Source organism: Hemiscyllium ocellatum, chromosome 6, assembly GCF_020745735.1.
Source record: "Hemiscyllium ocellatum isolate sHemOce1 chromosome 6, sHemOce1.pat.X.cur, whole genome shotgun sequence".
In the NCBI taxonomy this organism is placed as follows: Eukaryota; Metazoa; Chordata; class Chondrichthyes; order Orectolobiformes; family Hemiscylliidae; genus Hemiscyllium; species Hemiscyllium ocellatum.
In genome coordinates, this window is record NC_083406.1 from 104012965 (window position 1) to 104034765 (window position 21801).

The following is a 21801-nucleotide window of genomic DNA, read 5'->3' on the forward strand; positions in this document are numbered from 1 at the left end:
CATCCGGTGACCGGGGCTCGACTGCTCATGTATAAACTGGGTGCAGTGATTGTAATGAGGTCAACCAACTGGACCTTATCGAATATGAGTTTCCCTGATTGGGGCTGTTAATTTGGTCCAATCATGGAGCCCTGGCTGACAGATAAAGAGGAGTGTCAGAGACTCCGTTCACTCTGGGTGCTGACTCTGACGAGGCTGTGCCAGAGTCAAGGACTTTCCACATGTAAATAAAGGGTGACTTGGTGATGGGATACCACTCTCTGTGGAGTTATTTCATTGGTTGAATTAGAGTTAGCTGTGAACACTGGTCTGCCAATATTCAACACCTGCAGTCAAACATGAAAATGAAGAGCTCGGATGAGGACACCTGTAACCCAGTGAGTCCTACCCTATGCTTTTAGGAGAAAATGATCATGGAAGTGGCAAAACCAAGTAGAAGTGAAAGAAACACTCTAGTAAATTGATAGAAAACAGGAAAAGTCACTTGACAGTAAAGGCAAATTCACACTATGCACTCTAAAACGTCTACTGATATTTGTGATCAATTTTATTTTTGCCTGTGTTATTTTAGCTGCTACTTCAGGGCAGACATCATGAGCTGCTTTAACTTCTCAGCATCACATTTTGTCATAATAAAAGCTTGATTTTCTTTTTGCAGTGTGTTAAGTGTATCCACAATCATCATCCCTCTGGTCACTGAACCTTGCAACTCCACACTTACTCCATATCTCTTGTATTCAGTAACAACACTCTCATCAATAGCAGCTGCCACTGCAAAAGAATCACAGGACACAAAGCCGGGACGAAAATACAATTCCCCTTTGCTTTGCTTGTCTTTGGCAAATTTTTCACTGTGTGCTGTTATCTTCTTCATGAAGCAAGCTTTCTCAGTGCCTTGGTTTACCCACTCCTTAAAAAACTCCTGTAATGGACACAATGAAAAGCAATCAAATTTATACATCATCCAGCGTAACTACCTGAAATACCAAACAAGTCTATCAAAGGTTAAAAATCTTTGCAAGACATGGAACCTCTCATTATAAGAGTGAGTATCTTAATATGTTGAAAACATTTCTTGTGAATTTTGAATTAACCTAGTAACCACATGTTTTACTTTTACAATCTCAAAGAAAGTGCAAAAGCACTGTATTTGTGAGGGAATGCAGACCTGTATCATTATACTGGCAATTTTTGGATTTTCTTTTCCATTAACAATCTCACATTAAATTACTATCAGTCATGAATAACTGATCCTCCACATTTTTGAATGGATTTAGGCTACAATTGGGTGTATAGTGTCCTAGAGACGTACAGCACAGAAACAGACCCTTCGGTCCAACCCGTCCATGCCGGCCTGATTTCCCAACACAATCTAGTCCCACCTGCCAGCACCCAGCCCATAACCCACCAAATCCTTTCCTATTCATATACCCATCCAGGTGTCTTTTAAATGTTGCAATTGTACCAGCCTCCACCACTTCCTCTGGTAGCTCATTCCATAGATGTACCACCCTCTTCATGAAAATGTTGCCCCTTAGGTCTCTTTTATATCTTTCCCCTCTCACCCTAAACCTATGCCCTCTAGTTCTGGACTCCCCGACCCCAGGGAAAAGACTTTGTCTATTTATTCTATCCATGCCCCTCATGATTTTATTAACCTCTATAAGGTCACCCCTCAGCCTCCGGTGCTGCAGGGAAAACATCCCCAGCCTATTCAGGAGCTCAAATCCTCCAGCCCTGGTAACATCCTTGTAGATCCTTTTTGAACCCTCTCAAGTTTCACGACGTCTTTCCGATAGGAAGGAGACCAGGACTGCACACAATATTCCAACAATGGTCTAACAAATGTCCTGTACAGCTGCAACATGACCTCCCAGCTCCTACCATGTAAAAAGCCTTTGGAGTTTCCATAGCTGTATTCGCCAAAGCTATCTCATGTCCCCTTTTTGCCCTCCTGATTTCCCTCTTAAGTATACTCCTTCCTTTATATTCTTCTAGGGATTCACTCAAGCTATCTTGTCTATACCTGACATACACTTCCTTCTTTTTGTTAACCAAATCCTCAATTTCTTTAGTCATCCAGCATTCCCTATACCTACCAGCCTTTCCTTTCACCCTGACAGGAATATACTTTCTCTGGACTCTCGTTATGTCATTTCTGAAGGCTTCCCATTTTCCAGCTGTCCTTTTACCTGCGAACATCTGCCCCCAATCAGCTTTTGAAAGTTCTTGCCTAATACCGTCAAAATGTGCCTTTCTCCAATTTGGAACATCAACTTTTAGATTTGGTCTATCCTTTTCCATCACTATTTTAAAACTAATAGAATTATGGTCGCTGGCCCCAAAGTGCTCTCCCACTGACACCTCAGTCACCTTATTTCCCAAGAGTAGGTCAAGTTTTGCACCTTCTCTAGTAAGTACGTCCACATACTGAATCAGAAAATTGTCTTGTACACACTTAGCAAATTCCTCTCCATCTAAACTCTTAACACTATAGCAGTCCCAGTCTATGTTTGGAAAGTTCAAATCCCCAACCATAACCACCCTATTATTCTTACAGATAACTGATCTCCTTACAAATTTGTTTCTCAATTTCCCTCTGACTATTAGGGACTCTATAATACAATCCCAATAAGGTGATCATCCCTTTCTTATCTCTCAGTTTCACCCAAATAAAACTCCCCTGGATGTATTTCCGGGACTATCCTCCCTCAGTACAGCTGTAATGCTATCCCTTATCAAAAATGACACTCCCCCTCCTGTCTTGCCTCCCTTTCTATTCTTCCTGTAGCATTTGTATCCTGGAACATTAAGCTGCCATTCCTGTACATCCCAGAGCCATGTTTCTGTAATTGCTATGATATCCCAGTCCCATGTCCCTCACCATGCCCTGAGTTCATCTGCTTTCCCTGTTAGGTCTCTTGCATTGAAATAAATGCAGTTTAATTTATCAGTCCTACCTTGTTCTCTGCTTTGTCCCTGCCTACCCTGACTGTTTGACTCACTTCTTTTCTCAACTGTACCATAGAACATAGAACATAGAAGGATACAGCGCAGTACAGGCCCTTCGGCCCTCGATGTTGCGCCGACCGAATCCTACCTAACCTATACTAGCCCAATAACTTCCAAATGCCTCTCCAATGCCCGCTTAAATGACCATAAAGAAGGAGAGTTCACCACTGATACGGGCAGGGCATTCCATGAACTCACAACCCGCTGTGTGAAGAATCTACCCCTAACATCTGTCCTATACCTACCACCCCTTAATTTAAAGCTATGTCCCCTAGTAACACCTGACTCCATTAGCGGTAAAAGGTTCTTAGTATCTACCCTATCTAAACCCCTAATCATCTTATACACTTCTATCAGATCTCCCCTAAACCTTCTCTTCTCCAATGAGAACAGCCCCAAGTGCCTCAGCCTTTCCTCATAAGATTTTCCTACCATTCCAGGCAACATCCTGGTAAACCTCCTCTGCACTCGTTCTAAAGCTTCCACATCCTTCCTATAGTATGGCGACCAAAACTGCACACAATACTCCAGATGAGGCCGCACCAGAGTCTTATACAACTGCAACATGACCTCAGGACTCCGGAACTCAATTCCTCTGCCAATAAAGCCCAGTACACCATATGCCTTCCTCACAGCACTATTTACCTGGGTGGCAACTTTCAGAGATCTGTGTACATGGACACCAAGATCCCTCTGCTCATCCACACTACCAAGTAGCCTACCATTAGCCCAGTAATCCATCATCTTGTTATTCCTACCAAAGTGAACGACTTCGCACTTAGCTACATTGAATTCCATTTGCCACATTTCCGCCCAGCTCTGCAACTTATCTATATCCCGCTGTAACCTACCACTTCCTTCCTCACTATCCACAACTCCACCGACTTTTGTGTCATCCGCAAACTTGCTTACCCAGCTTTCAAGTCCTTCCTCTAGATCATTTATAAAGATAACAAAAAGCAATGGTCCCAAAACAGATCCTTGTGGTACACCGCTAGTAACTGCGCTCCAAGATGAACATAATCCATCAACTACTACCCTCTGTCTCCTTCCAGCCAGCCAATTCCTAATCCAAACCTCTAATGTATCCTCAATGCCATACCTCCGAAGTTTTAGCATTAGCCTACCATGGGGAACCTTATCGAACGCCTTACTAAAATCCATATACACAACATCTACTGCTTTACCCTCATCCACTTCCTTGGTCACCTTCTCAAAGAACTACCAGTCTCAGATTGATCTCTTTCCTCACTATCTCCCTGGGTCTCACCACCCACCCCGCTCCCTTTCAATAGTACTTCTACCTTAAAAATATCCAAAGACTCTGCTTCCACAGAAGAGAGTTCCAAAGACTCACATACCTCAAAGAGCAAAGGTTTCAATCTATTCTGCCTTTAATGGGTGACCCTTCATTTTGAAACAATGACCCCAGTTCCAGATTCTTCCACAAACAGAATTATACACATTCCACAACCATCTTGTCATTCAAGTCACCTCTTAGCCTTCTAAATCCCACAGATATAAGCATAACGAATCAAACCTTTATTCATAAGACAACCCATCCATTCCAGGTATTAGTCTAGTAAGCCTCTGAACTGCTTCCAATGGGTTTCCATCCTTCCTCAAATAAAAAGATACTTAAATACTGTATGCAGTAACCCAGATCTAGTCTCACCAAAGCCCTGTATAATGGAAGAATAGCCTCCCAGATGTTGGACTCAATTCCCCTTGCGATAAACAGTAATATTCTATTAGATTTCTCAAATAATTGCTGTTATTGCATTTTAACTGTTGGAGATTTATCCACTGGGACATACAGATCATTTTGCATCTCAAAGGTCTGGAATTTTTTAATGTTTAGATATTAGGATTTGTTACTCTTCCAGAAATTTATATTTCCATATTTTCCCATATTACATCCGTTTGCTGGACCTTTGTCGACTCACTTAACCTCATTGTATTTTTTGTAGCTTCCTTATGTTCTTTCCACAATGTGGTGCATTGACATATCTGCATTTCCCTCCAGATGCAAATTTTACTGTTAGTTGGATGCTTGTACACTACATGAAGCCTGGCAATTCACTCCTAATTTCCCAGCATCAGCCACTTGCTGTTACTTGTTGTAATTACCTTGTGGCAGCGTTACTTTGCTCTTGCTCTCTTTAGATGAATAAAAACCAGCAGGGGAAACTTGTCTAGTTATCAGCCCCTATAGCAGAGCACACTACTTTCACCTGGGACACATCACATGTTCATTAACAATTTCTCTATTTTCCAAATCAAACATTGCCTACATTGTTATGATGCCTGCCGATGTTATTACCCGTTCATTCAGATGCTAGGTTAAAGCTTGGCTTGATAGATAACATTTTGAGTTGTTTTGATTCTAACAAAATGATCTCTCACTGGATAACCTGCACCAAACTGCAGATTTGGCTTCAATGATAAAACAAGTTTACTAACCAAAGAAATGAAGGTAAATTAAAATAAATCAGCTGTCTATTTATAACACAAATTCAAAACTTTTTAAACACCATCAAAGTATAATCCCATTAATCCCCACAACTCTCCTTTGTAAATGAAAAAGGAAAAGAAATAGCTCGTGTATAATACTCAAAATCATATATTACTCACATCAGTGTCTCTACCTCTAATTGCCTCTAATGTCTTGGATGGTTTAATGCATAGACTGAAACTGTAAGTAGCTTTTTCCTGGAGGTTTTGTACATCTGAGTTTAAATATACTTTAAGTATCCTCTTCAGGACTTTATCCCAACACTTCTCGTCTATGAATATAACTAAATCTTTACTGTAAAATAGCCTAGTACCACCCTCCCATCTTAAGAGCATCGGTTTATACTGCAATCTTCATCCAGGGACTTTACAGGAGTATTAAAAATTCAAAGTGAAGCTCAAAAAAACATTCTTTCTAACCTATGGCTGTTTTTCTGAAGCTTGAAAAAACTCTCCAAAATGGAGTATATATTCTTGTGAGGTCATAAATCCTACCAAGATGCAGAAAAACTCATTAGTTTGAAAGCTAGGCCTTGAGTATGTTTCTAAAGGAATCATCTTGACTACAGTTAATTATGAACTTCAAATACACTGAAAATCCACACGTTACAAACAAAAGCCAAAAATCCAAATTTACAATAAATTATATTAAAAATATCTGTAAATAAGAGTTGCCATAACAATATGCATTCAATGACTGTAATTTTACATTTAAGATGATTTTATTCAACAGCTTACCCAAGGTAGCACATGGCGAAGACAATATTCCCAAGTTGTAATATACATGGGACAAGTAAAGTGATTCAAGACAATATAAGCTGCTTCAGGATCTGCTGCAAAATTAAATTCAGAACAGATCCCCACATTCCCCCTGCCTGTCAAAGATAAAAACATGAAATGAAATTAATTCATCACAACGTGAAGAGTTTCTTAATCCAGTCACATTTAGCAGCCCGGGGAAAATAAATGCTTGGCATTGATCGATAAATGTCAACATTGGATGGAATTGTCAACAGCCAAAATATAAAATGCGCATACTTTAAGAAATCAAATACACAATGACACCATCGTCACATTTCAGAAATTCTGAAAATGTTTCCATTGAGACAGTTTTGTGCAGTATTGGTTCCAAAATTCTACTCCTGAAATCATCTTCACTTTGAAGATTTTAAACTTGACCAGGCTAAGCCCGTAAGGTATGGCAGCACATTGATGGGGTAGCAGTGTAATATACTCAGTATTTTGTGTTCATACCTGCAGTTGCATTGATTGGAAAAAATTGACTATAAAATAGTTGATTTGTGTTAAGTTTCTTCTGCCTGAGTATGCTATCAGACCACTTTCATGTAAACGATACAAACAGGTGCTACTGCAATATTTGGAACATGCTGTCTGAGAAGCTGATGCAGGGCAAAGAGAATCAAATCATAAAACTGCTCAGAACACTTATAAGAATGCTTGATGCCACAAAATCTAGAAGATATTTAAGGCAGGACAAATTTGTAAAAGCTACTATCTGCAGTAATACTGTTCTTCCAGATGTAGGTTACTAACATAGGAATCTGCTGTCAGTTGAGCACGATAACATGGTTCAAAGACATTGTAGAGATACAAGATAATGAGCATTGGTGAGACAAAGATGAGGGAGAAAAAATGAAAATGGATACTACACAATAGTCAAGACATTAGGAAAATTATACACAACAGGAATATAGAATCAATGTGTACATAATATAAATGTCCTATGCTCTGATCCAGAAAATATTATTTCCTGAGTTTCCCCAATGACTCATTGAATGAGTGCACACATGAAGGGCTGCAGGAAATGATCAGCTTGGATCTCTGTTTGCTCTGGTTATTTTATTACCTCAATCAGTAAAGCACTCTAAATAGGACATAGGGATAAAAAGATTCACGAATATGAACTACTGCAAGCATATATATTCAATATCAGGTGAGAATTTAGTCAGGGTCAGGTGTGATGTGATCCACACTTAACAGAATGATGCAGTTAGCTCTTCAGCATACTTTCCATGTTTCCTCCCATGATGTACAGATGCTTTAACTTCGACGGAAAGGTGCGGTCCATTTTAAATGCCAAAGCAATGTTGGTCAGGGGGCCAGTAGCCACAAGCGAGACCTATCGGGTAACAAATAAATGCTTATCAAGGTGACTGAGGGATGGAGACGTCACAGTAGTGTGATATTATAAACGTCAGAAGTTTGATAACTATTCACGGATTAAAAAAAGCAGTAAGGATAAACTGTTTTACACAAGGTGATCAGCAATAGTTCTGTCTGGAATGAGCTGTTAAGAGGCAATGACAAGCTGTTACTGAGGGAATTGAAAGCCATTAGCCAAGCCTGGGAAAGGGACGAGTCAAGGCTACATAAACAAAATTGTTTGGACACCATCTTGGTAATTGTTCACCTTATGCTACAAGGACAGATGACTGAATGCTGAAGAATTTATGGAGTTAACTGCAAGACATGCTGTGCTTTCAAGCAGATAGTTACAGCTAAATGTAACAAGGAACAGTGGAGTTATTTCTGATAAGGAAGGAAGCTGCAGAATCAAGGACTCCAGAAGAGAAATGCATATTTTAGATGAAAGAATGCAGAAGGTCATCAATAATGTCACAACATAGACCTAAGGATGGAAAAACTGTATAAGAATCCAACTCCAGAACTCTTCATCAGTAGAACTTCAAAGACCAACACTGAACAAAAACGATCAGAGACAGACACTGTTGATTGGAATCATAGCTAAATATCATCATTAATCGGGTAATAGCCAAGCTGAGTCGTGAGGTTTAACTTGCTTACTTGAGGGGTCTTATTTTGGTTGCTACCTTTAGTAAAATTTAAGTGATTGTTTCAGTACTTGATGGTCTATAAGATTTTGTAATAGGTAGAACTGAATTAAAGGAAATTGTGGTGATTTACCCACACCAGTGGACTGTCACAGTGGACTTGTGCAACTGAAAATGTATTTTCGTTTTCCTCTATTTTAAAATTAAGTTCAAAGGTAGGAGGGCATTACATTAAAACTAGAGCTAGGCCATTCAGTGGTGATATGAGACAGCACTGCCCCAAATAAAATCTTGGTTATGTTTGCAGTTTATCACCTTACAAGCTTTTGAGTCAAAGTAAATTGAAAATTTCAAAACCAAGATTCACAGATGTTTGTTTGGTAATATTAAGGAGTACAGTATCAAGGTGCTTTAATGTGTTGTTATCTATCAGTCATGATCTAACTGAATGGTGGAACAAGTTTCAAGGACTGAAATGATTCCTGTTCTCTGTCGCACTGACTACCAGAATTATATTTCCTGATACATATATATCTCACCTGACCAGGATGTTCAGTGACTATTCTTGTGATGGCATTTACTGCATGTTCAGCTTGTAGGTGTTCCAGCCCTGGAGCATTACAATCTGGAACATCACCTAGACCATCTTTTCCATGGTACTGGCCAGCATTTAACTGCTCTTCCAGAATCGATGCACCTGCACCACGATATACGGGGATCTGCAATCATAAGGATAAATACCATCTTTAACAACATTCATGGGAGTGTAATGCAATGGTTCCCACATGTAATGGTACCAGATAAACATATGGTTCTGAACATCAGAGCTCTGTGTTACCTGATGTGTCATAAGGCAGGACTACTGGCCACAAACTGGCTCCTCCTTATCTGAAACACCTCCAGACAGGAGGTGGGAGATAAGTCAAGAACGTATAAACTTTCACACTGCCTGGGTTCTACACATGCAGGGGGATTGACACTTTTTACTTTGAAGGAAGGAAAGCATTAAAAAATATTCTTACTGCTATTTCTTGGAAAGCAATTACTCTGTGATTTGTCGGTAATCGTAAGTTTGTAACAGACACCGATTCCTGCATGAGGCAGGCATTCTATACGTTGGCTCTAGGAGATTTTGACGAGTTGAGATTTTTAATCACAAACATCAGTTCACTGTTTCTGCATTTATCTCATCTGTCAAAAATGTGACAATTAGAAAGTAGGCACTTTCAAGTTTAGACACTCCCCTCACAACCGCCACCGCCACCCAATTCCACTTTCCACCACCATATACAATCCACTTTGGTTCTGCCTTCCTCGGCTCAGGAATTTTGGGGCAATTTTTCTGTGAATGCCACGAGGCTCTAGATTGTGTTTGAGTACAATTCTGCTGTTGCTGCTGCTCATGGACCACAGTGTCTCCTGCATGCCGAGTCTTGAGCTGTTCCTTCTGTTCAAAGTCTATCTCAGTTAAGCACAGTGTTTGTGGTGTCCAACATTCTTCGCAATGCGATGAACAGACTCTGTCTCCACAAGGGTTGTACAGCAGCACTGTGCAGAGATCACTTTTACTTTTCCAGTATGGGCAAAAAGCTACAGAACAGAGGGATTTAGGAATCTTCATCCATGAATCACAAAAGACAAACATCCAAGTTCAGAGGGTAATAGGGAAGGCAAGTGGAATGTTGGCCTTTATTTCAAAGGTGAGAGTGTGTTGCTGGGAAAGCACATCAGGTCAGGTAGCATCCAAGGAGCAGGAGAATCGACATTTCGGGCATAAGCCTGATGAAGGGCTTAAGCCCGAAATGTTGATTCTCCTGCTCCATGGATGCTGCCTGACCTGCTGTGCTTTTCCAGCACCACACTCTCAATTCGCAACTGCAGTCCTCACTTACTCCTCCTTTGTGTGGATGTGGTGGAGGCTGGTACAATTGCAACATTTAAGAGGCATTTGGATGGGTATGTGAATGGGAAGGGTTTGGAGGGATGTGGGCCAGGTGCTGGCAGGTGGGACTAGATTGGGTTGGGATATCTAGTCGGCATGGATGGGTTGGACCTAAGGGTCTGTTTCTATGCTGTACATCTCTATAACTCTATGACTCTATTTCAAAGGGAATGGAGAGAAAGTAGTGATGTTTTGCTAAAACTATACAGAGCACTCTTCAGACCACAGCTGGAATCCAGTGAACTGTTTTGGTCTCCTTATCTGAGCAAAGACATGTTGGCATTGGTGGCAGACCAGAGAATGTTCACTAGGCCGCTTCCCGTATGCAGCAACTATCTTATAATGACAGGCTGAGTAGGTTGAGTCAGTGCTCATTGAAATTTAGCAGAATGAGAAGCGACTTTATTGAAACATTCAAGATTCTTAGGAGACTTGACATGGTCGTTCGAGAAAGGTTGTTTCCTCCTGTGGGGAAGTCTCGGACCAGACAGTGGAATCTCAGAATAAGGGGGTCACACATTAGAAACAGAAATAAGAAGGCATTTCTTCTCTCAGAGGGCAGTGACTCTGGAAGTCTTTGCCTCTGAGAGCTATTGAAGTTGGATCATTAAGTAAATTCAAGGCTAGGAGAGGCAGGTTTTTTTTATCAGTGAGGGAATCCTAACCCTAACCCAATCACAGATGAATGTTTCCACACACAAAGTAGGATAAAAATTTGAAACACTCTTCTGTGAATGGTTGTTGCTTCATCAATTGTAAATATTAATTCTGTTGATAGAATAGATTGATGGATTTTGTTTTGCTACTGATAGCAGGCCAACTAAATACGTACTTTCAAAACATTGGGGAGCACAGGGTCTAGTGGGAGTGAGAAATTAAAGGAAATCTATATTAGTAGGGAAATGGTGTAGTGGAAATTGATAGGATTAAAGTCCAATAAATCCCTAAGGCCTGATCCCAGATTACATAAGCAAGTGGCAGTAGAAATATTGGATGTATTGATGGTCACCTTTCAAGATTCTACAGACTCTGGAGTTCCTATATTTTAGAGGATTGCCAATTTAACTATACTGTTTAAAAATTGGGGTAGAGAGACAAAATGAAACTATTGAGAGGTTAGATAGCAGAGTACTTGGTAAACAGTGACAGGTTTAGACAGAGTCTATATTGATTTACGCTAGGGAAATCATGCTTAACAAATGTATTTCAATTTTTTTTAGAAAGTAACTAATAGATTTGATACAGGAAGCCAATGGGTGTGGTTTACGTGGACTTTCAGAAGACCCTTGCTCAGATCCCATGTACGTGATTAACATGTAAAATTAAAGCACATGGAATTGATGGTTGTGTACTGACATGGATAGAGAACTGGTCAGCAGATGGAAACAAAGATCAGGAATAAATGGGTCATCTTTTTTAGATTAGATTACTTACAGTGTGGGAACAGGCCCTTCGGCCCAACAAGTCCACACTGACCCGTAACCCACCCATACCCCTTTACCTAACACTACGGGCAATTTAGCATGGCCAATTCACCTGACCTGCATATCTTTGGACTGTGGGAGGAAACCAGAGCACCGGGAGGAAACCAACACAGACACGGGGAGAGTGTGCAAACTCCACACAGTCAGTCGCCTGAGTCAGGAATTGAATCCGGGTCTCTGGCGCTGTGAGGCAGCAGTGCTAACCACTGTGCTACCATGCCACCCACAGCCAGTGAATGGCAGCCAGTGATCAGCCTGTTATTGCACCTCAGCTCTTCACAATATATACTAATGATTTAGATGAAGGAGCTAAATATCACCCTGGTTTACAGGTGAAGAAAGCTGGGAAGTTAGGTCAGTTGTGAGGAGGATTCAGAGATGCTTTGGTGTTCAGTATAAATTCAGTGAGTAGGCAAATGCATTGTGGATGCAATAGAATGTGAATAAATGTGACATTATCCACTTTAGTAGCAAAAACTGGAAGGGAAATTACTATCTGAATGACAGAAGGGGAAGGTGAAATTAAACCTGGGTGTCCTCATACTCCAATCACTTAAAGTAACCATGCAGGTGCAGAAGACAGTGATGAAGGTAAATGGTATGCTGGCCTCCATCGCAAAACAATTCGAGCACTGGAGCAGGGAAGTCTTGCTGCAATTATACAGGACCTTGGTGAGACCACATCTGGAGTATTGGTCTCCTTATCTGAGGGAGAATGTTCTGCAACACTTCTTCAGATGGTAGAATTGACGTGTGAAGAGACTGGATTGCTTAGGACTATATTCACCAGAGTTGAACCTATAAAATTCTAACATAACTAGACATGGTAAATGCAGGAAGGGTGTTCTCCAGGACCAGGCAGTCCAGACCAAGGTGGCACAGTCTAGGGAAACAGAGTTGGTCATTTAGGACTAAGATAAGGAGAAATTTCTTCGCCCAGAGAGTGGTCATTCTCTTCCACAGAAAGCAGTTAAGACCAAAACATTGAATAATTTCAAGAAGAAATTAGGTATAGTCCTTAGGACTAAAGGTCTTAAAGGGTTTGGGGCAAAAGCAGGAACAAAGTACTGAGTTAGGTTCCCTCACTGGCAGCATTGTGAGTCTACATACAGCACATAGAATTGCACATCACCAACTTCTCAAGGACAACTAGGAAGAGGTATTAAATGCTGGTCCAGCCCGGAAACTCCATGAGTAAATTAAAAAATCAGCCATGACCATATTGAATGACACAGCAGCCTCAATGAGTCAAAAGGCATATTCCTGCTCCTATTTTCTAAGTTCCTATGAATATGGACCAAAGGTCATAGATTAGCAATGATCTCACTACATGGTTAATCAGGCCAAAGGGACTAAATGGCATATTCTTTTTGAGAAGTTTCACAACAGCCATTTTGTCATCAATCTGCATTTTGAAAAGGCATGCAAATTCTTTTCTAAAAACTACTTAAGAAAAGAAATATTTAGTTATAATAAAAGGTTATCTTTCAAAGTACACTGTACCCTCACCCAAAATGGCCATCACATACCTCTGTCCTCTGGCAAACCTTTAGCACTCGAAGTACATTTTTGCACACGTTTTCAATGTTTGTATTTCCATGAGTACACATTATACCCAGGACGTGTACATTAGGAGCTGCAAGAGCCATCATGATCGCTTGGGCATCATCCACCCCACAGTCAACATCTAAGAGCAACAGCTTCTTCGACATCTTAAAGTCTGTGGCACAAAAAATAAATAAGATTGGCTTTAAAAGATAGAGTTATAGAGCAAGAGTGTACCATTCAGCCAAGTGGCTCTGCTGTGTGAACCTAGATCAGGGCTGATCGTTGACCCTAACTCTATATCCCCACTCTGGACCCATAAACCTTGGTGTCATGTGCAACTATAAATCTATTAATGTCTAACTTGAAAACAGAAGTTATTGGCCTTACAATCTGGGATTAATATTCTAGCAGTATGGAGCACTGTTGAGAGAATGGGAAGCTGTAATTTTTTAGAATTGCACCACTGTTCATTTGTGGCTTCTTTTAGTACAACAATAAACTAAACAATGTGAGTTTGGGGTTCAAGGTGGATAATCTTCAGGTTTGGAGTTCAAAGTAACACTATTTATCGTACTTTAATACATGGTAATCATATAATTTAACTTACAGGTACATTGGATAATAACTAATCTTTCCATTCATCCCTATACCTAAGAAAGCACATGCATTTTGCCTTAATGACTACTGCCCAGTGGCTGTGACTTCAATAATCATGAAGTGCTTTGAGAGGCTGGTCATGGCCCGTCAACCCAGTCTCCCAGCCTGCCTAGTTCCCCTACAATTTGCCTACCAATGTAACAGGTCCACAGTGGACATGATTTCCCTAGCCCAGCGCTCATCCCTGGAACATTTGGACAACAAAGACACCTACATCATTCTCCTGCTCGTTGACTACAGCACCACCTTCAACACCATTATTCTCTCCAGACTGATGTCAAAACTCCATGTCGTTGGTCTCGACTCTGCTGTCTGCAAATGAATCCTCAGCTTCCTGACCCACAGACTGCAATCAGTGAAGACAGGTTATTGCACCTCCTCCATAATAACACTCACCACTGGTGTCCCCCACCCCAAGGATGCATCCTCAGACCCCTACTGTATTCCCTGTACACCCACAACTGTTTTTCCAGATTCTGAATGAATGCTATCTACAAGTTCACTGCGGTAGGTCACATATCTAACAACAATGAGTCAGAATACAGAATGGAGATAGAAGGCTTGGTGAGGTGGTGCAATGAGAACAACCTCTCTCTCAGCATCAGCAAAACTAAAGAACTGATCATTGACTTCAGAAAGAGAGGAGGAGAACACCCCCCCCCCCCCCCCATCTACATCAATGAAACTGAGCTTGAGAAGGTGGAGAGTGTCAAGTTCCTCAGAGTGACAGTAACCAATGATCTGTCATGCATTTCCCACGTAGAGGAGATGGTCAAAAAGGCACACAACGCCTCTTCTTCCTCCGGCTGCTCAAGAAATTTGGTATGTCTATAAGGACCCTCACCAACTTCTACAGGTGCACCACTGAAAGCATTCTATCTGGGTGCATAACGGCCGGTGTGGCAACTGCTCTGAACAGGACCGCAAGGAACTACAGCTGGTGGTGTGTACATTCCAGACCATCACAAAGCCAATCTTCCATCCATGGACTCCATTTACATGCATCATTGCTGTGGAAAGGCTGCCAACATCACCAAGGACCCATCGCACCTCAGCAATGCTCTCCTACAACCTTTTCCATGAGGCAGAAGATACAGAAGCCTGAACACATGCACCAGCAGTTTCAGACACAGCTTCTTCCCGGCTGTTATTAGACTGATGAATGGATTCTCTAACTTCAAATAATGCTGAACTTGCCAACATAGATGAAGGGCTCTTGCCTGAAACATTGATTCTTCTGCTCCTTGGATGCTGCCTGACCAGCTGTGCTTTTCCAGCACCACACTCTTGACCCATTTTCTTCTAAACCCTTCCTATTCATATACCCCTCCAGATGCCTTTTAGGTGCTGTAATTGTACCAGCCTCCATCACTTCCTCTGGCAACTCATTCTATACACACACCACCCTCTGAGTGAAAGGGTTGCCCGTTAGGTCTCTTTTATATCTTTCCCCATTCACCCAAAACCTGTGCCCTCTAGTTCTGGACTCCCCGTCCTCAGGGAGAGGACCTTGTCTACTTATCTTATCCATGCCACTCATGATGTTATAATCCTCTTTCAGGTCACCCCTCAGAGTCCAATGCTCCAGGGAAAACAGCTCCAGCTTAATCAGCCTCTCCCTATAGCTCATATCCTCCAACCCTGACAATATCCTTGTAAATCTTTTCTGAACCCTTTCAAATTTCACAACATCCTTCCAATAGGAAGGACACCAGAATTGCATGAAATATTCCAAAAGTGGCCTAACCAATGTCCTGTAGAACTGTAGGGCGACACGGTGGTTAGCACTGCTGCCTCACAGCGCCAGAGACCCGGGTTCAATTCCCGCCTCAGGCGACTGACTGTGTGGAGTTTGCACTTTCTCCCCGTGTCTGTGTGGGTTTCCTCTGGGTGCTCTGGTTTCCTCCCACAGTCCAAAAATGTGCAGGTAAGGTGAATTGGCCATGCTAAATTGCCCGTAGTGTTAGGTAAGGGGTAAATATAGGGGTATGGGTGGGTTGCACTTCGGCGGGTCGGTGTGGACTTGTTGGGCTGAAGGGCTTGTTTCCACACTGTAATGTAATGTAATCTAATCTAAACTGCAACATGACCTCCCAACTCCTATACTCAATGCTCTGACCAAAAAAGGAAAGTATACCAAACGCCTTCTTCATCAAACCAAGGTTTTCACTGTACTTAGGTAACCGTGACAATAAATAAATCAAATCAATTCAAATCTTCTTCTTTTCATGTGTGTCTTCCAGACAGATTGCCCTGGTCTGTTTAACTCCACTTGTTCTGTGGTATTTATACTCCATGTAGCTCCATAACATCATCATAATTACTCCAGGCTCTTAATACCCTTACACAAAACAAGTTTCATTACATTCGCCTTAATCACTGACCCATGATGCTGGTGAAAGTATCAAGTTTAAATTTGATTGGTTGACAATTTACATAGACAACAACTGTCAAATTTACCTCCGGCAACTGTTCAAATTCTCCATGGGAATGAAAAGAAACATGTTCTATTGCAGTATTAGCCTGTTCTTTACAGTGCTGTTCCAAGGCATGAGTCTGAACATTGGTCAGAGACAATTTAGTTTAATGCTTTGTTTATTGTTCACACTGATTCATAACTTTGACAAGTGACCTCTTTCACCACAATGTTGTTGTTGGAAAGTTAGACAGTTTTGTCCTTGTTGATGTAGGAGTTTGGAAACACATCAATGGCAAAATGCTGTGATATTACATTGCCTAGAGTCTCATATTGATGCTGTCACATAAGAAACTTGATACGCTCCACCGTTTCAAGCTCAGATATTGTTCAGATGAAATGTCTATTTTTCTGACCAGGTGATTTATTGTATTTTACATCCACACTCTGTCAATTGTTCTGCATTAACTTTAACCTTTGCTGTGTAATACTTCATTGGCAGTTTTCGAGATCCTGCCTTGGGGCTGCTCTTTCTAGAGTTAGACCCTCTTTCAATTGAAGAAAGTCAGCAACTGATCTAATTAAGAGATCAAGGACAATTTTGCTATAAATGGCCTCTTGTTGTAGGTTTCCATAATTGCATGGTTCAGATATTACATGCAGATCATTAACAAAACTCTTAACAAACAGATTCTCTTGGGAGTTGATACAGATAAACTTTGTCAACTGACTGATTGTTGGTAAGCACTTGAAGTTGTTATATTCTTGACTGGATGATCATTATTAGGATTTTCACCTTGTACCGCACAAATTTTGTTGTCCTGTTGTATTCTTTGTTGATTAAAATTCTTCTTAAATCTTTGTTGTTGTAAAGATTGTTACTGCTGTACTAAAAAAGGAAGTTGTTAATATTTCTGCTGCTCGAAATGTTGTTTTTAATGTAAACTTCAGCTCCCAGAGATAAATGAGGATGCAAGAGAGTTTAGTTCCCCAAGTTGACTGATGGATCTGTCAATGCTCTGTGGATAGAAACTTTCCCAAAATGAAATCAGGGAAGGTCTGTTGACACGTTGAAAATATTCTCTGTACACACGTGTAGTACCCCTCCTAGTGCTGCCAGTGACATCATCCCATCCATATGTATTGTGCTTATTTGGGAGTCAGCGTGTTTTTGTCTGGTTCAGTTCACAATGTATGTACGTGCAGAAATTTCTTGCATGCGTAATCTGAACCTTTTGGCCGTGTCAGGAGACACAGCATAAGATTCAATATATTAAAGATGACAGCTGGTCTTTTGACTGTTCCAATAAAGACATCTATGCTATTGAATAAAACTTGCTTTTCCTGCTCAAAATGTTGAAATGACAACAATTTTGAGTGGAAATGGGTTCACCTGAAAGTCCCCCTCTAGGCCACGCACCATCCTAGCTTGGAAATATATCACGTTCCTTCAGTGTCACTGGGCCAAAACTCCCTCACATTTGCCAAGAAGGCAACTCAGCACCATTTTCTCAAGGGCAACTAGGGACAGGCAATAAATGTTGGCCCAACCAGTGACATCCAGGTAACCCTAGTGATTTTGATTATGACTAACTTTACTCCTTAGCTGCCCTATCACTTATCATCTGTTTTGATTCCATGTTATGTGTTTGGCTTTAATAGACAGTGGTCAAGAAGAAGGCAAAGTCAAAGACTGTTGTAGAGTCATTTTGTCATACAGCACAGAAACAGACCCCTTGGTCCAACTTGCCCATGCTGACCAGCCATTCCAGTCTAACTGAGTCCCATTTGCCAGCACTTGGCTCATATCCTTCTAACCCTTCCGATTCATATATCCATCCAGATGCCTTTTAAATGTTGCAATTGTACCAGCCTCCACCACTTCCTCTGGCAGCTCATTACATGCACACACCACCCTCTGCCTGAAAAGTTGCCCCTTAGGTCTGTTTTGTATCTTTCCCCTTCTAGACTCCCCTACCCAGGGAAAAGACTTTGTCCATTTACCCTATCCATCCCACTCACGATTTTAAAAATCCTTTATAATTCACCTGTCGGCCTCCGAAGCTCCAGAGAAAATAGCCCTTGCCTATTCGCCTTCTCCCTATAACTCAAACCCTCCAGTCCTGGCAACAATCTTGCAAATCCTTTCTAAAGAACAAAGACAATTTATAGCCCAAGAACAGGCCCTTCAGCCCTCCAAGCTTGAGCTGATCCAAATCCACTGTCTAAACCCGTCGCTCAATTCCTAAGCGTCTGTAGCTCTCTGCTCCCCACCTACTCATGCACCTATCCAGATGTATCTTAAATGAATCTACAATGCCTGCCTCTACTACCTCTGCTGGCAATGCATTCTAGGCACCTACCACCCTCTGTGTAAAAACTCTTTCAAGTTTATGTAAGAAGTAAATGTTGCAACAAATGTATGTTTTATACTGAATCTTGGTACCTGAAGAGTTAAAGCTGAAAATGTGTTGCTGGTTAAAGCGCAGCAGGTCAGGCAGCATCTAAGGAACAGGAAATTCGACGTTTCATGCAAAGGCCCTTCATCAGGATTTAACCTGAAGAGTTAAATACAGGAGAAAATACAGAAATTTCTGGAAAAACTCAGTAGATATGATAGCATCTATGGAAACGCAACAGAGTTAACTTCTTGGGTCCAGTATCACTTCTCCAGAACTGCTTGTAGCTCGGAAAAGGTTGATGCACATGCTAGAGAAGGGGCTGGGGAAGGGGAAAGAGCAAACAATAGCTGGAGATAGCACCCAGAAGAGAGAGAAAAGCAGTTGGGTGGACTCATGATAGGGACCATTAGTGGCCGACAATGGGCTGTTTCTGATGATAAGGTCTAGTCTTGTAGGGGTTAGGTTAAGCAGAAAATGTGTTGCTGGAAAAGCACAGCAGGTCAGGCAGCATCCAAGGAGCAGGAGAATAGACTTTTCGGGCATGAGCCCTTCTTCAGGAATGAGGAAAGTGTGCCAAGCAGGCTAAGATAAAAGGTAGGGAGGAGGGACTTGGGGGAGGGGTGTTGGAAATGCGATAGGTGGAAGGAGGTTAAGGTGAGGGTGATAGGCCAGATTGAGGGTGGGCGCAGAGAGGTCAGGAAGAAGATTGCAAGTAAGGAAGGTGGTGCTGAGTTCGAGGGTTGGGACTGAGACAAGGTGGGTGGAGGGGAAATGAGGAAACTGGAGAAATTTGAGTTCATCCCTTGCTCAGACCTTAATATTCTTCTGAATAAATTTGATATTCAATTTCAGAAGGTTGCAGGGTTCCCAAGCAGAATGATGTATTTCCAGCTTGTGTTGAGCTTTGCTGGATGGAGTACTGTAGCAATCCCAATACAGAGCTGTTGGCCAGGGAACACGGTGGTGTGTTAAAATGGCAGACAACTGGAAGGTCAGGGTCATTTTTGACGACAGAATGCAGGTGTTCTACAAAGTGGTTGCCCAGTCTGCAGTCCATCTTGTCCATGTACAGGAGAGAGCACATTGTGAACAGCGAATGTAATAGATGAGGTGGAGTTAAGTCCAGGTAAGGCACTGCTTCAACTGGAAGGTGTCTCTGGGATGTTGGATAGCGAGAATAGCGGGGGGGGAGTGGTAAATTGGCACCTTCTGTGCTTACATTGGAAGGTGCTGTGGGAGTGTGGGGAGATCCTGTAAGTGGAGTGGACCAGAGCATCCCAGACAGAATGGTCCCTGCGGAAGGATGACAAGGGAGAGGAGGGAAATGTGTCTGACGGTGGCATCTGCAGGGGGTGGTGGAAATGGAAACTAATGATCCTTTGAATATGGATGCTGGTGGGTTGGTAAGTGAGGACAGAGGGTACACTACCACTGTTGTGGGTGGGAAGAGGGCTGAAGGCAGAAGATGGGTTAGAAACAGCAGAGGGCCCTATCAACCATGGTGCAGAGTGAAATAACACCACAGAGGCTAGTATCCTGTCACCAAGCCAAGCTTTATTTACATGTGGAAAGTCATTGACATTGATCCAGCTCCCTCAGTGTCAGCTTTCAGTCCATCTTTTCAATGTACAGGACAGAGCACAGAACCCTCTGACACTTCTCTTTTTATCTGTTAGCCAGGGATCCCTGATTGGACCAGGTTAACAGCCCCAATAAGGGAACTCATATTCTCTGAGGTCCACCTGGCTGACTTCATTGTAACGACTACAGTGGGGAATCCTTGGCTGAGGAAGAAGGTGGACATTTCAGAGGCCTCCTTATGAGAACAAATATGATGGAGACAGACCACAAGAAATGCTGGACAGCTCGCGACTTCCAGTCCCATGGGTGAATAAAAAACTGAAAAATGCATCTTGTTCATTAATAAGACTACATTTATTCGTTAGGACAAAACTCTCCCATTATTGTAAGGACTGGATAGGATAAATAGACAAAGTCTTTTCCCTGGGGTGGAGGGGTGTCCTGAACTAGAATGCATAAGTTTAGGGTGAGAGGGGAAAGATATAAAAGGGACTTAAGAGGCAACTTTTTCACACAGAGGGTGGTACGGGTATGAATGAGCTGCCAGAGGAAGTGGTGGAGGCTGGTACAATTACAACATTTAAAATACATCTGGATGGGTATATGGATTGGAAGGGTTTGGAGGGATATGGGCCAGGTACTGGCAGTTGGGACTAGAGACGGTTGGAATATCTGGTCGGCATGGACGGGTTGGACCGAAGAGTCTGTTTCCATGCTGTACATCTCTATAGCTCTGTATCTGGGGACATGCAGTAAAACATCTTAAACAACAGTCAATGTTACAAACACTAATAAATGCGGTGGGAAGAGTGAGTAATGTTGAGAATCAGGTCCTGAATAACGCTTTGTGTGTGGGTACACACCTGCTCACAACAACGTACATTTGGTTAGCGCCTACAACAACATACCTTGGCAGTGACGGAGTGAATGAAGGCCAATGTGAGCCGTGGGTCTGCTTTTCAGCCGAGCAACTGGTGCCTCTGGAGCCTCTTTACAGGGGACAGAATCGCTACTGAATCAAAACAGAAATCTCTGCCTATTCCCTCCTCACCCGTTTACTTCCGCTATTGCAATGTCATTTATTGCACATCATAGTTCAAATTCCACCCTCCCCCCCCTCCCACCGACTCCCCCCAAACTGGGTAATCGTGACAAATTCGGAAATGTTCAACAGTAAGGAACAGAACTGACTTTGATAGAGAAGATTGTAAAGTTGATTATGGTCCAGATTGTAAAATATTAATCAAAAGTCTTTTTTTCCTCCTTTATCTTGGCAGAGAGATTTGTAAACTTCGACCAATCTTTCAACATTAACCACTGACCCTGTGCAAATATTTGCATTTTTTACGCAGAGTGTGCGTGGGCGTGAATTATTTCCTCAATCAGACGTGAATGGTGTGTTAAACAGATCCTCGTTAAAAACATAAATAAT

General features: G+C 41.9%; 1 protein-coding gene across 2 annotated transcripts; it reads right to left on the reverse strand.

Moving 5' to 3' along the window:
• Positions 1-422: 422 nt before the first annotated feature.
• On the reverse strand, positions 423-21409 carry LOC132816849 (nucleoside hydrolase-like). Of its 2 annotated transcripts, none has more exons than XM_060826828.1 (6): positions 21278-21409; positions 13295-13485; positions 8879-9058; positions 7555-7666; positions 6265-6401; positions 423-922 (listed from the first exon to the last, which is right to left on the reverse strand). In XM_060826828.1, the coding sequence occupies exons 2-6, from the start codon at positions 13475-13477 to the stop codon at positions 575-577; spliced, it is 960 nt and encodes a 319-aa protein (XP_060682811.1). In that variant the 5' UTR covers positions 13478-13485; positions 21278-21409; the 3' UTR covers positions 423-574. The 2 variants fall into 2 exon arrangements, with proteins under 2 accessions (XP_060682811.1, XP_060682812.1); XM_060826829.1 differs by lacking the exon at positions 21278-21409 and adding an exon at positions 16431-16511.
• Positions 21410-21801: the final 392 nt, after the last annotated feature.

Bases quoted from the DNA above. Each gene is read 5' to 3' on its own strand.
- LOC132816849 (XM_060826828.1), bottom strand. From the start codon at position 13,477: ATGTCGAAGAAGCTGTTGCTCTTAGATGTTGACTGTGGGGTGGATGAT. The intron at 9,059-13,294 runs GTATGTGATGGC...TTATGATTGCAG, and splicing joins AGGTTTGCCAGAGGACAGAG to ATCCCCGTATATCGTGGTGC. The intron at 7,667-8,878 runs GTGAGATATATA...GTTACCCGATAG, and splicing joins TCACTGAACATCCTGGTCAG to GTCTCGCTTGTGGCTACTGG.